We start from the raw sequence: 12,192 nt of genomic DNA, 5'->3' as shown, positions 1-12,192 counted from the left end.
CAAGACTTAAGGATTTAGTCTTTAGATATATTTTTGGATGATTGTAATAACTAATGACTTTGTTAATATATTTTTAGTATTATTTATCATATTTCATTTGATAATTTTATGAGTTTTAGTAACCCGCCAACTCAACCCAACCCATCTTAACCCACAAAGGTTTGGTTGGGTTGAGTTATACTTTTGAATGAATTGGATTGAATTGTGATTTTTCAAACGATCATAATTGGATTGAGTTGAAAAAATGTCATAAACCTCCCACCCCAACCGTGTTCACCCCTACTTGTTCATATAAACGAACTTTCCATCCAACAATTTACGACCCGTTGGTTAAACGTTTGGATTAAAGTTACTCCACCAAAGAATGAAAAAGATTGGGATCCGGATGGCAGATTAAGCCACCGCGGAAACCCGAAACATCCCCCTTTATCCGCGTGAAGTGAGCCCACACAGACACAGAATTGGTGGTTTGTAGGGTTAATTACCCAAACAATCACACATTTATGCGATTTAACTATGGCCATGCCTGGCAGACGTCCCAATTACACCTTGTTGACTCAGATTCCCGACGACGATCACCTCCAACCGCCACAACCTCCTCCGCCCTCCATGTTTTCCGGCGGTACCGGTAGCGGTGGATACGACTCATCTCATCACTCTCACTCCGGGGAAAAGAAGAGGAACGAAAGAGCTGGATTTGATTGGGATTTGATGAACTTGTCAACTGATCAGAGGATGCAGCAGAATCGCCAGCCGGGTTTTCCGGCCTCGATCGGTGGCTTGCAGAGACAATCCAGTGGGAGTAGTTACGGTGAGAGCTCTATATCCGGCGATTACTTTGTTCCGTCATTGTCGGCGGCGGTGAATAGTGGCGGTGATCCCGATGCATATTCTCACTTGCCTGATGGAGGTGGTGGTGACGTGTTGAGGCTGAAGTCGTCGGAGGCTACTGGTGGTGGTGGAGGGGGAGGGTCTTATTCCTCGAAAAGTTGGGCACAACAAACGGAGGAGAGTTACCAATTGCAGTTGGCTTTAGCGCTACGTCTTTCATCGGAAGCTATGTGTGCTGATGATCCTAATTTACTGGATCCTGTGACGGACGAAACAGCAGGGTCGAGGTCGTCTGGCTCTTCTACTACATCTGCAGAAGCTTTGTCACATCGATTCTGGGTATGTGGTTGTATTATGCGTGTGTGTTTGCGAACATATTAAATACTAATTCTATGGCAGTATGATTCGTTTTGGTAATTGGTTGTATATCCTTGCATGAATACATAAATGGACAGCTAGATTTCATGGACGGGTTGAAAGAATTGCTCAGGGTTTCTTGCATTTATATTTCTTTGAAGGAGCCTAGGAGGGTTTAGGAAATGAAATTTAGATAGCATATTTGTTGTTCATTAAGATAATTTCTTGATGTATTTTATGGTAGGAGCCTAGGAAACTCTAGAAGGTTTCAGGACTGATATTACATAGCATAATTTTCGTTCTTAGAGGTGGTTTTCTTGAGATTGTGATTGTTTAGAAAGATTCTTGGCATGGTGATTTATCACAATGTATGCTGTGAAAGAAAGCGGAACACATATTACTGGAAGTTCAACCTGAATAAACCATGGAGAGATAACATGAAATTTGCTACTGTAGAATAAATAGTTAACAATGCTAAGGTGACATGAGGACAGCTTACTGTATAGACCAACAGTTGCGAAATAATACCGGCAATTTTGATGATTCATATGGAGAAGTTACGTTGAAGAGGGCATCCAGAAGTTCAAATCAGCAGTTTACCCCTGAACAGAAAATGAGGCATGGGCTCCCCGTTGATGGATGTGATTTAAATTGGTGTAGCATGCTTTCTTTCATCACAACTCACAAGGTTCAGTCACCTCAAGTAGAAGATTAGTTTGCCTCTATGGATAAATATATGACCTACCTTGCCTTAGAAATTAGTGATAGGTAATTTAATTTCACATTAGAGAATTATTGATTGTGCATACTAGGACATTTGTTTGCCAATTTTAAATTCTCTATAATACACTGTTGGGTGGATAGGGGTAACGAGGCGGCTTTGAACTTTTCTCTGACCTTATGGACATCACTTATTGTTTGGAAGTAATCGATCATATTTAAAACGAGTTTTATGGCTCATCTTGAGCTTACCTAACTTTCGAAAATCCTAGTTATGGGATCTCTTGCGACGGTTGTTGGATGGGTAATGGATTTCGATGTTTTGTTATGCTTTGTAAAAGCTATCTTTTTTTGGTCACAGGCTGTCTATTCAATAGTGAGCTCAAATTGTTAATCTATCCTATGTGCACTATGAGACAGAGGGGGAGAGAGGTTATATGTGATTTTTTTTCTTCTTTCCTTTTTAAATATTTTTGTTTAACTGAATGATGTGAGAGTAATATAACTAATGTTAAACATGCTTTTTTGAGATGCATGCTAGCCGTGTTAGGATTCAGGCCTGGGGACGTCATGTTTTTCTTTATACTCTATAAACAACAGACATACTCAAAAGCATCTTCATAAAAGAGTATATAAACTTTCAAGTTCTAAGAACTCTTCTATCTTGAACCTTGCAACACATAATTAAACTTTGCTTCATTTAAAACTTGCTGCATGTTCAACCCTTGCCATTATGGTCGGTGGCCAAACTTTTTTCTTTACAAGGATACTTTTCGAACTCTTGTCATTATGGCCCAAAAAAGCTATTTTCTTTACAAGGATACTTCTTCCAACCGTGCCATTATGCCCCAACAGCCAACTTAACTCTTGACAATGATACTTTCCAATCCTTGCCATTATTGCTCAAAAAGCCTTTTCTCAACTCTTGACAGTGACACTCTTCTAATCCTTGCCATTATGGCTTAAAGGCTAAGCCTTTCTTTGTACTTAACACCATTTAACTTTTTGACCAATCTCTTCTTTTACAACAAACGTCATACAAAACATGGAATGTGGCCATCACAGGCTTTAACTATAAATTTCTTATTCATGCTTTCATAACAAAATTTAGTACACAAATTCGAGCTTGCATTCAAGCATATAAACAATTTGTTTCTAGCATTAAACCTCATCAAAACATTTACAAGAAAACATATTGTTAATGTTTCTGTTTAAGATTGTGTAAACACATGCATCTTAGTGCTAGAAACAAAGCATGAACTCATTATTATCTCATTCTTTCTTATTGTAGTGTCTTTTAACCCACCTGCCTCCTTTCCTAGAAGTAACAACAATTTTCATCTCCTTGGTTGAGTGGATTGGCTTGGAATCATTAGTATGCAACTCAATACGGCATCAAAAGAACAATGAGTTGACTCACTTATCTTCTGAATTAGGCTACATAATTATCCTTGGATTTATGATTTATGTTTTCGCTAGCTTTCCAACAGTATCAAGTTTGCACTAAAACGATGATGGTATGATTTGGATTGATAAAAAACGTGAGCTTTAACATGCTTATACTTTAAATGAGAGTGAGATTTTGGTACTAATGGATTCATCTTGTTAAGTCCTTTTGAATGATTTACATGTTGGATTGTTGGTATTGTTTGACCATTGAATGAACCAAGTTTGCCATTGGACACTTTTTAGGGTGGTGATCTTGGCTTAATTTGGCTGATTTCAACCATTATTTTACAATCTAATCATAACTTTAAACTTACTTTCATCTTAATAATAGTAATTAACCATATCGTTGAGTTTATCTTTGTCCATTTCTATCAAAATACCTTTTGCTACTAATGCCATGAATCCAGGACTGATAATTAATCCTATAAAATCTCTTGCACACATCTTCTAAACATACGTGGAAATAAATTGATAAAGGTTAGGGCGAGATTTCATCTCATGGAATCCTTCCTCATTCCCCTCTTGTCATTCTCGGGTTATGTCTAGTGAACAACCTAATTTCTTTCTTCTCCTTTTCTTCAAACCTAGATAATGCTTTAATTCTTTATGCCTCTTTTATAACTATACTTTTTTAGCACCCTATGAATCAATTACTATCTCAATATAGTGGCATGGGTATTTATGTTGTGATACACACTTTATCTTCTGCAGGGGGTCTTCATCTAAGGTTGTCCAATGTGGCTGTTGACTTAGCCTGTTTCTTTTTATTTGGGGTTCTCAATTGATATAATACATGATTTGTCCTTGATGATATTGTTGATAATTATAATCTGTTATCCCCTGGGTACCGTGATGGTTCTTAGTCTACCGCTTAATATTAGTAGGGGTCAACATTGGAAGGCTATATTAGGAAGGTACAAGCGTATTATGAGTATAAATAAGGTGTTGGGAGTTGAGGGGAATCATTCTATTTTGTAGACGCTTTCTACATGAATCCTGTGGAGAGGTTCTGGCTTCTCGAAAGCCAGAAAACCCTTTTAATCATTCAGTTGTGAGGAATACAACCCAATCTTATCTCTGATTTTACTGTTCTGATCAAGTTCGTATCATAATCCTTTCTCTTAACATAATTAAGATATTTCCTCGATGTCATAATTTTATTTGTAGCCCTGTCAAACCAAACTTTGCATATTTTAAAAACTTTTTGAGATTGATTCTTGTTACATTTTTGGGGTCACATTTCCCAAGTCAATTTTGAGCCCTTCTTGCAACCCATGATCCAAGATTCTTTTGCTTGGGATTAAACCATTCATATATTCGATCTTGAAATTCTGATCCCGCTGAAGATCGTAGACAACCATTCCTTCAATTTCAGGTTTCCTAAAGAGAAAGATCTTGTTTTTTTAACAATTCTGTAATTGATCTCTCAGAGGAATTCAAACCTAGACAAACTTCTGATCATCTGCAAAGATAACTAATACTAGTTCAAGTTATCTCATAAATAAAATTAAACCAGCTATCCAATTAACAACCAGGAAATTGCACCGAAATGTAAAAAATGTTGACTAACCTTGCTAACCCTGAACTTGGTAAATCATTGATGTTGAGCTGAGCCTGACTTAACCGAGCTGATCTAGAGCTGAACTAGAGTTGATCCAGACTTTAACTAACTGAGCTTGGGCCTATCCTAACATAAATGACCCGATCGTGAATTGGTTTTATCTCAGCCTGGTTCGAGTGGTGTGACAAAACCACCATCATCACTTGTAGAAATTTGATGCTTGCTTACTGAGAAACTTGAACATCAAAATCTCTTCTATTCATTAAAGGGTTCCATATTCTATGAATTCTGATCAACTTACGAAAATAATGAACACCATTTATTATTGTTCACAAAGGTTAACAGGTTTGGTAAATCATTTCTCTCACCAATTTTCGTTGCGGTGGAATTTCTTCGTTCTCTCTTTGGTGTTCTTTTCCCTGCAAGGTTGCTACATATTACATAATATCCGTCTTTTCCTTAATTTATTTTATTTTGATTTCTGCCAACAATTATGGCCCAGTTATCCTTCAAATAAAGGCCTAAATAATCTTTGAAAGTAACATCCCAATTAAGAAGTAAATGATGAACTTGTCTTAGTGCTCTTAATGGTGGGATGTTTCGAAGAAGCAGTACTTTTTGTAAGCACCTTGAAATAGTATCTAAGGCAATTGTTGGAGAATTCGTGAAGTCTCTTTTTCGTGTGTTGTTTTGCTTGGTAAAAGTTCATTTATGTATTCAACCACAGGCATGTGTAGTGTGCAAAGAGTTGAATGGTATGTTGAAGGAGTTGGATTAAATCGACTTTGTCTTCTTCCCAACGATGAATCATTTATCATTGACTTATTACCACTGGTTAATAACTTTTTAGTATATCGCTTCAACACAGCTATGGTGGCAGACAGAGATTACTTGCATGTAACTTGTATAAAGATATGAAGGACAAAAGAAATTGATCTCTTGAGATCTTTATGCTTTCATGAATGTATAACATGTCTTGATCTATTGGGTTGTTTCATGCCGTAAGTAAACTCGAACACTCAAGAAATCTGTTGGGCAGGCAGATTCACATCTTGAAGATTTAGCTTGTATGAATCACTATGGGTTTGATACCAATAACGGGCCGCTTTTGTACACTTGAATGCAATTTGCTCCTGTTAGATAGATTGTGCAACATACATGTTAGATACATAATTTTACTGTTTTTTAGTTTTAAGTGCTATATAATGAACTGGCTACTCAATAACAAAAGCAGAAGTACAAAGTTGTTAAATGTTTACTTTCTGCATAAGATACCAGAGTGTAGAATTGATGTACATATATGCTCAGACTATTCATCTCGATATATTCCAACTCTAAGGGTTGTGTTGACCGTTGTATCAGGCAAATGGCTGTTTGTCATATTTTGACAAAGTCCCTGATGGGTTTTACTTGATATATGGAATGGATCCATATGTATGGATGATGTGCTGTGATATAAAAGAAAGCGGGCGAATTCCATCACTTGAGTTGCTGAAGGCCATTGATTCTGGCAGTGAATCTTCAATTGAAGTGATTTTGATAGACCGACGTAATGATCCCAGCCTCAGGGAACTACAAAACCGGATTCATAGCATTTCCTGTACTAGCATAACCACAAAAGAGGTTGTTGACCAACTTGCAAAGCTTGTCTGCAATCGGATGGGGTGAGATTTAGCTTGTTCCATAAGGGATGCTACTTTGAGAAATATATTCATCTTTTATATCATCTTATGATTTTATTTTCTTGTTATCAAAAGGGGTGCAACTTTAACCGGAGAAGATGACTTGGTTTCAATGTGGAAGGAGTGCAGTGAGGATCTCAAGTATTGTCTAGGATCTGTCGTACTTCCAATGGGTAGCCTCTCTGTTGGCCTTTGCAGACATCGGGCTCTACTATTTAAAGTATGTTGTAGATGTATATTGTTGTAAAATAATAATCTTAACTTGCGGGAACTTGACTTCGTTTTCAGAAATTTTGGTTGCTTCTGTAGTCTTCTGATATTTTCTGCCACAGAAAGCCTGCTGAAGGAAACCATGATGGTAAAATCCTTGCTACTGCAAGCATAACAAACCTGGTATTACATGTAACAAAATTACATTTTATACAAAATCGCTAACACAACCAAAACCCGAGCAGCAGGACTGTTTTACTTGTGTCTAAACAATCCTGTTCTCTTATTCCATCCACTCACATTCTGAACCTCCCTCTCTCATGCAAGTTGCAACTAAAACATGCATAGGTGCCAACTAAAAAGTTCCTGGTCTACTCTTTCTCGACACTGGAAACAGTTTAATCTGTCATAACTTTAGTGAATCTGGTGATTAAGTTTCTGTACTCCGGAAATAACAAGAGATTGAATAAGAAGCAAGCAAATGAAGACCAAGAACACAACCAACAGAAACATCATACCAAGATATTAACATCATATTTGACGCTTCATTTCTAAGTCAATAGTACACTCATACTTAGGAATCCTACCAAAGTGTTAAGATAAGAGTGACAAGAGATCTTATGGAATATTGAGAAGGGGTTGTTTGAAAACCATAAAAAGAGAGATGCTGCTTGTGTTTTGGGATTTCTTTATCAGAATGGCACAATTTTGTAAGTTGCTATAATTATAAGTATTGCAAGCAGTAGCAAGGACTTCTCCTATGTCATATATTGCTCCAAGGTATTTCTATCTGTGGTTGTGTATCACTAAATGTGGCCCACATTTTGATATTTCAACTCATTGCTTCTGTTTAGGAGTTCAACAGTAATTTCATATGTTCTTTATTGTGAATTGTAACAGATTTTAGCCGACACGATTGATTTACCATGTCGAATTGCCAAGGGTTGCAAATATTGTAAAAGAGATGACGCCTCATCTTGCCTTGTCCGTTTCGGCGTTGACAGGTAAACCTTGACGGCTTCAAGCATGCGTAGCACCTACCTTTATGTTTGCTATTTATGGAAGTTAACCACAAAAACTTTATGATGGGGGACTTGTCCTATCAATATCAAGAACAATATGATTTTAATATCTTCTATTATAAAATGTCAGTTTAGGCTTATATATCACTGCCTTATGCTATTTCTTTTGGAAATAAGATATGCTGGAAATGACTGTGTTCAATATCAAGTAACATTAATGTCGCTTGTTCTTCTTTTTCTCTGTAATTTTTCTCTGCTAGTTAGGGCTGAGGCTAGTTCTACCCAGACAATGAGGAGGGCCACGGTCAGCATAACTTCTTTTTGTGATGAAACTCATGAATTACTGACCCTTTTACCATCATTAATCTTTAGCGACACAAAAGGATACCTTTTAGGGACTTCATTGTATAGAATATACTTCTGTTAAAAGCAGAAAATCTGTTTGGGATTTTTAAACAGAGAAGGATGGAACATATGTTCTATTTTAATAACAAACTTTCAACATTTTGGTTCTGTAACTGAACTATGAATATATGCGGGACAGTTGGGAATCTTATTCTTTTAACTGAAATACTAATTTTTTGGTGGAAACAACATGAGTTAACAGTGATCTATGTTCTTCTGCATTCTCTTTACCATATTCTACTTTGTCTTACTAAATTTGGGCACATAAGTGCATGAATAATTTCCAAGAATGTGCTTCATGTTTTTGCATCTCAAGTGTGTGTGATTATATGATGTGCCTTTATTGTTTTGGTTTTTAAGCAATTTGATTCGCTGTATCATTGGCTGCTCGGTTAAAAAGTGTGGAACCTATTGCATGCATTGGTGCTTTATACCACTTATAATGCCTTACCCTGCACATAAGATCACTGGGAGTGGAGCAACTGAGCTGCAACACCCCCCCCCCCCCCCCCCCTCTGACACTCCATGGACATACACAGTAAGAAGGTGGGAGGGGAGTTAAGAGAATTTATTATTTACTGAGAGTAGTATGAGGAGCTGGATTGTTGCTGACTTGCTTTCTTTTTGGCAGTGGAATAGTGAAATTGTGAGGAATGAGAACTGAACTTTCACTTTCTTACTGGAAACTCATACCTGTTTATCATTTAAGAGCTGTATGTGACTACAGTTCTTTATGGGCTGGAGGAAAATCTCCTAAGCCAAGAGAGGAAGATAGATATAGAATTGATTGGGAAGGGAAGAACTAGTAATCCTTTTAAGAGATAGTGTGGATGATGACTTGGCAATCCTAGTTCATTGGAGGAAGCTGGGGCTGGTCTAGCTTTGTGTGAATGGCTGAAGTATGGAATTGCTAGTCATTTTCTTCTGGAAACTGCTAGTCCTTGCTGGCATCTTAAGGGTGTGTTTGGTACGTTGCACAGGGTGGGACAGGACAGGACAGAACACAATTGTCCTATGTTTGGTGTGGCCTTATGTTGGACTCACTAGAACTAGCTAGAACACGGGTGGGACAAGCCTGTCCACCCTTACCCCCTGGAACTAAGTGGAACAAGAAATATTTTACCTATCTACCCTCTCAAAACCCTTCTTCGCTTCCACCGTATACTTCACGAATCGTTCCCCTTCAATCGGCGGTATCGATTGCAAGCGTCACCCTTCTTCCCCTTCAATCGGCGGTATCGATTGCTGGACAGTAATCGTCAGATTTCACGAATCGTTCTACCTGTTTCTATCGATTGCATTTTGTTTGCTGTTTTGTATCGATTTTGCCACTGGATTTCACACGATTTTGCTGTTTCTATCGATTTTTCTGTTTTCAATCGGCGGTATCGATTTTGCTGTTTCTATCGATTTTGCTGTGACGATTGCATTTTGTTTGCTGTTTTGTATCGATTTTGCCACTGAATTTCAATCGATTTTGCTGTTTCTATCGATTTTGCTGTTTTCAATCGGCGGTATCGATTTTGCTGTTTCTATCGATTTTGCTGTGACGATTGCAGTTTGTTTGCTGTTTTGTATCGATTTTGCCACTGGACTGTAAAATTGATTGAAGTTGAAGGTTTTAGGGTTTAGAATCCGATGTCGTCTTCTCAAGTGGGTTTAGGAGTATGGTAGATTAATTTGATCATGGTGGTTAGAATTCTGGGATTGACTCACTGGGGGTAAATTGGTCATTTTAACCAGTTCTGTCCAGTCCTATCATGGCTTACCAAACGCTGAACAGCTGCCCTGTCCTGTTCTGTCCTGTCCCTTCCTGTCTGCGTACCAAACGCACCCTAAAGGTACAGAACAGCTGCTGGAGATGTCTGTCAAGATTACCAGAGAAAAGGAAATGGAATGTTGCTTTTGTGGTGAAATTTAGATTAAGGCCAATTAAGAACCTGTGCAGAAAACCAAAGAGATCATAAAGAAGGGTTTGGATAAAAATAACATATAAAGGAAACTGAAACATGTGTCCGTGCTTCTGCACTTATTTAACAATGTCTTAGCCTGCACAATAGGGTGCCAAGACTTGTGCACCTGAGCCAGAAACACACATTTTACACCATTAACACATACAGTGAGAGGGACATGGTGTAGGGATGATGACTTGGCAATCTTAGATTCTTAGTCCATGGGAGGAAGTCTTGTGGTTGGTCTAGCAATATGTGAATGGCTAAGTGTGGGATACTAGTCCTTGCTAGCATCTTGGCGGTAAAACCAAGTTGGTGCAGAAATTTATAGGGGGGAGTCCTGCCTTGGTTACCAGAGAAGGGAAAGCAGGGAACTAGAATATATGTTGATGTTGAAGTTTAGATCAAGACCAATTAACAAGAATAGGAAAAAACGGACATGATAATGAAGATTACAGATAAAGGAAAAAGTAGAGTAGAGCAAGGCAAATTGACATGTTATTTTTTCTGAGTTATGATTGTGTATATCAACATACAATGTACTTTTTGGAGGCAATCTAGCTGGCTCACTGACTAACTTCTTTTTCTTCCTAGACTTGCACAATACTAGTTTCCTGCGTTTTCCAAGATAATTTCTCATCCCTGCTCTAAACCGAAAAGGTGAAATGGCTGAGTGGTGGGCTTGCCAGCTTCCTTACATTCTGGGTAGGCTATGGTCTATTTTAGTGCCCCTAGCAATCAATTCTTTGTGGAATGTTGAAGGCACAAGATGATGATAATAATCTTGTCATTGTAATTATGAAAGCAATTGTGATGTCTATTTCTTTTGATAATCAATATGAGAAAAGTAAATGATGCAGATCCATTATCACAGCGGAGTTGCTAACTGCTAAGAAGCCCCTATTAAACACCAGCGATTCATCTGGTCAGCTAGTTAGTGTGGATGAAAGAACAACCCTGTTTGTCTCTATCTCTGTGTGTGTAGTGTGTACCTTAGCTAGGCACCTCTTTTTTATACATATAGATAAGCAGATAAAGTCTAATTCTTATGCAGGGAGCTCCTTGTTGATCTGATTGGGAATCCGGGATGCCTCTGTGAGCCTGACTCTCTACTAAATGGTCCATCTACGATCTCAATTTCTTCCCCGTTGCGCTTTCCACGTTTTAGACAAGTTGAACCCATGGTTGATTTCAGGTCACTAGCCAAACAATACTTTGCTGATTGTGACTCTTTGAATCTTGTATTCGAAGATCCATCTACTGGTAAGTTGCTTTAAAATATTGTGTGCATCAATTTAAATATAGTGTCTTCGACGTTAATTGCTCTTTATAATGTCTTGCATGCAAAGTAATCTTTGTTTAAAAGAATATTGAATTTTTTGGATAAATCTATACTATATTATAAAGCATTTGACAAAAACTCTTAAAAACCATTTTTTATACATGAAGTACTATTTATTGATGCATATTACTTAAAATTCAAGGTTACAAGTAAATTGTGCGTAAGTACAACTTATTAAAGTTTCATGTAACTAACTGCAGATAAACATAATTAAATAAAGGATAAACATCTCATTTTAAATATAAAAAATCTAAAATATAATTAGGATAATCATTAACTTCTAACAAAATACTTAATTATTATCTTTATAAAAAATTATATTATTAAACCAAAAATTAAAAAAATAATTAAAGAAATACACAAAAAGGGAGAAATTTTAAATAGTTAGTTTGGTATTAATATCAATATTTTTTTTAATTTTTTTTATCATATCTCCATACTTATATTTTATTTAAAAATGAAAACATTAAGCTTTCTCAAAACCACATAAAACCGTATTATAACATCAACTGAGACAAAGAAAAAACGAAACATTAAAATCGAGATGTACTGCTACATTGTGCGAGTACCCTTCTAGTATTAAAAATACAAGTGTATTCATGATTATGATAAGTTTAGTGCATTTGTGGTTCTCTTTGAATTTGCATTCTCTCATGCACTT

General features: G+C 37.0%; 1 protein-coding gene across 2 annotated transcripts in view; it reads left to right on the top strand.

Moving 5' to 3' along the window:
• Positions 1-418: 418 nt before the first annotated feature.
• The window catches only part of LOC112512425 (serine/threonine-protein kinase CTR1-like), a 34,325-nt gene continuing 22,551 nt past the window's right edge, over positions 419-12,192 (top strand). For both annotated transcript variants that reach the window (XM_025118377.1, XM_025118378.1), the window contains exons 1-5: positions 419-1,170; positions 6,281-6,582; positions 6,676-6,820; positions 7,711-7,814; positions 11,244-11,452. In XM_025118377.1, the coding sequence (XP_024974145.1) occupies positions 517-1,170; positions 6,281-6,582; positions 6,676-6,820; positions 7,711-7,814; positions 11,244-11,452 (1,414 nt within the window). In that variant the 5' untranslated portion in view covers positions 419-516. The remainder of the gene's footprint in view (positions 1,171-6,280; positions 6,583-6,675; positions 6,821-7,710; positions 7,815-11,243; positions 11,453-12,192) is intronic.

Source organism: Cynara cardunculus (genome assembly GCF_001531365.2).
Source record: "Cynara cardunculus var. scolymus isolate 2C chromosome LG 5, CcrdV1, whole genome shotgun sequence".
Classification (NCBI taxonomy): Eukaryota; Viridiplantae; Streptophyta; class Magnoliopsida; order Asterales; family Asteraceae; genus Cynara; species Cynara cardunculus.
Note: the sequence above shows the minus strand (reverse complement) of the source record. Positions and strands in the feature narration are given on the sequence as shown.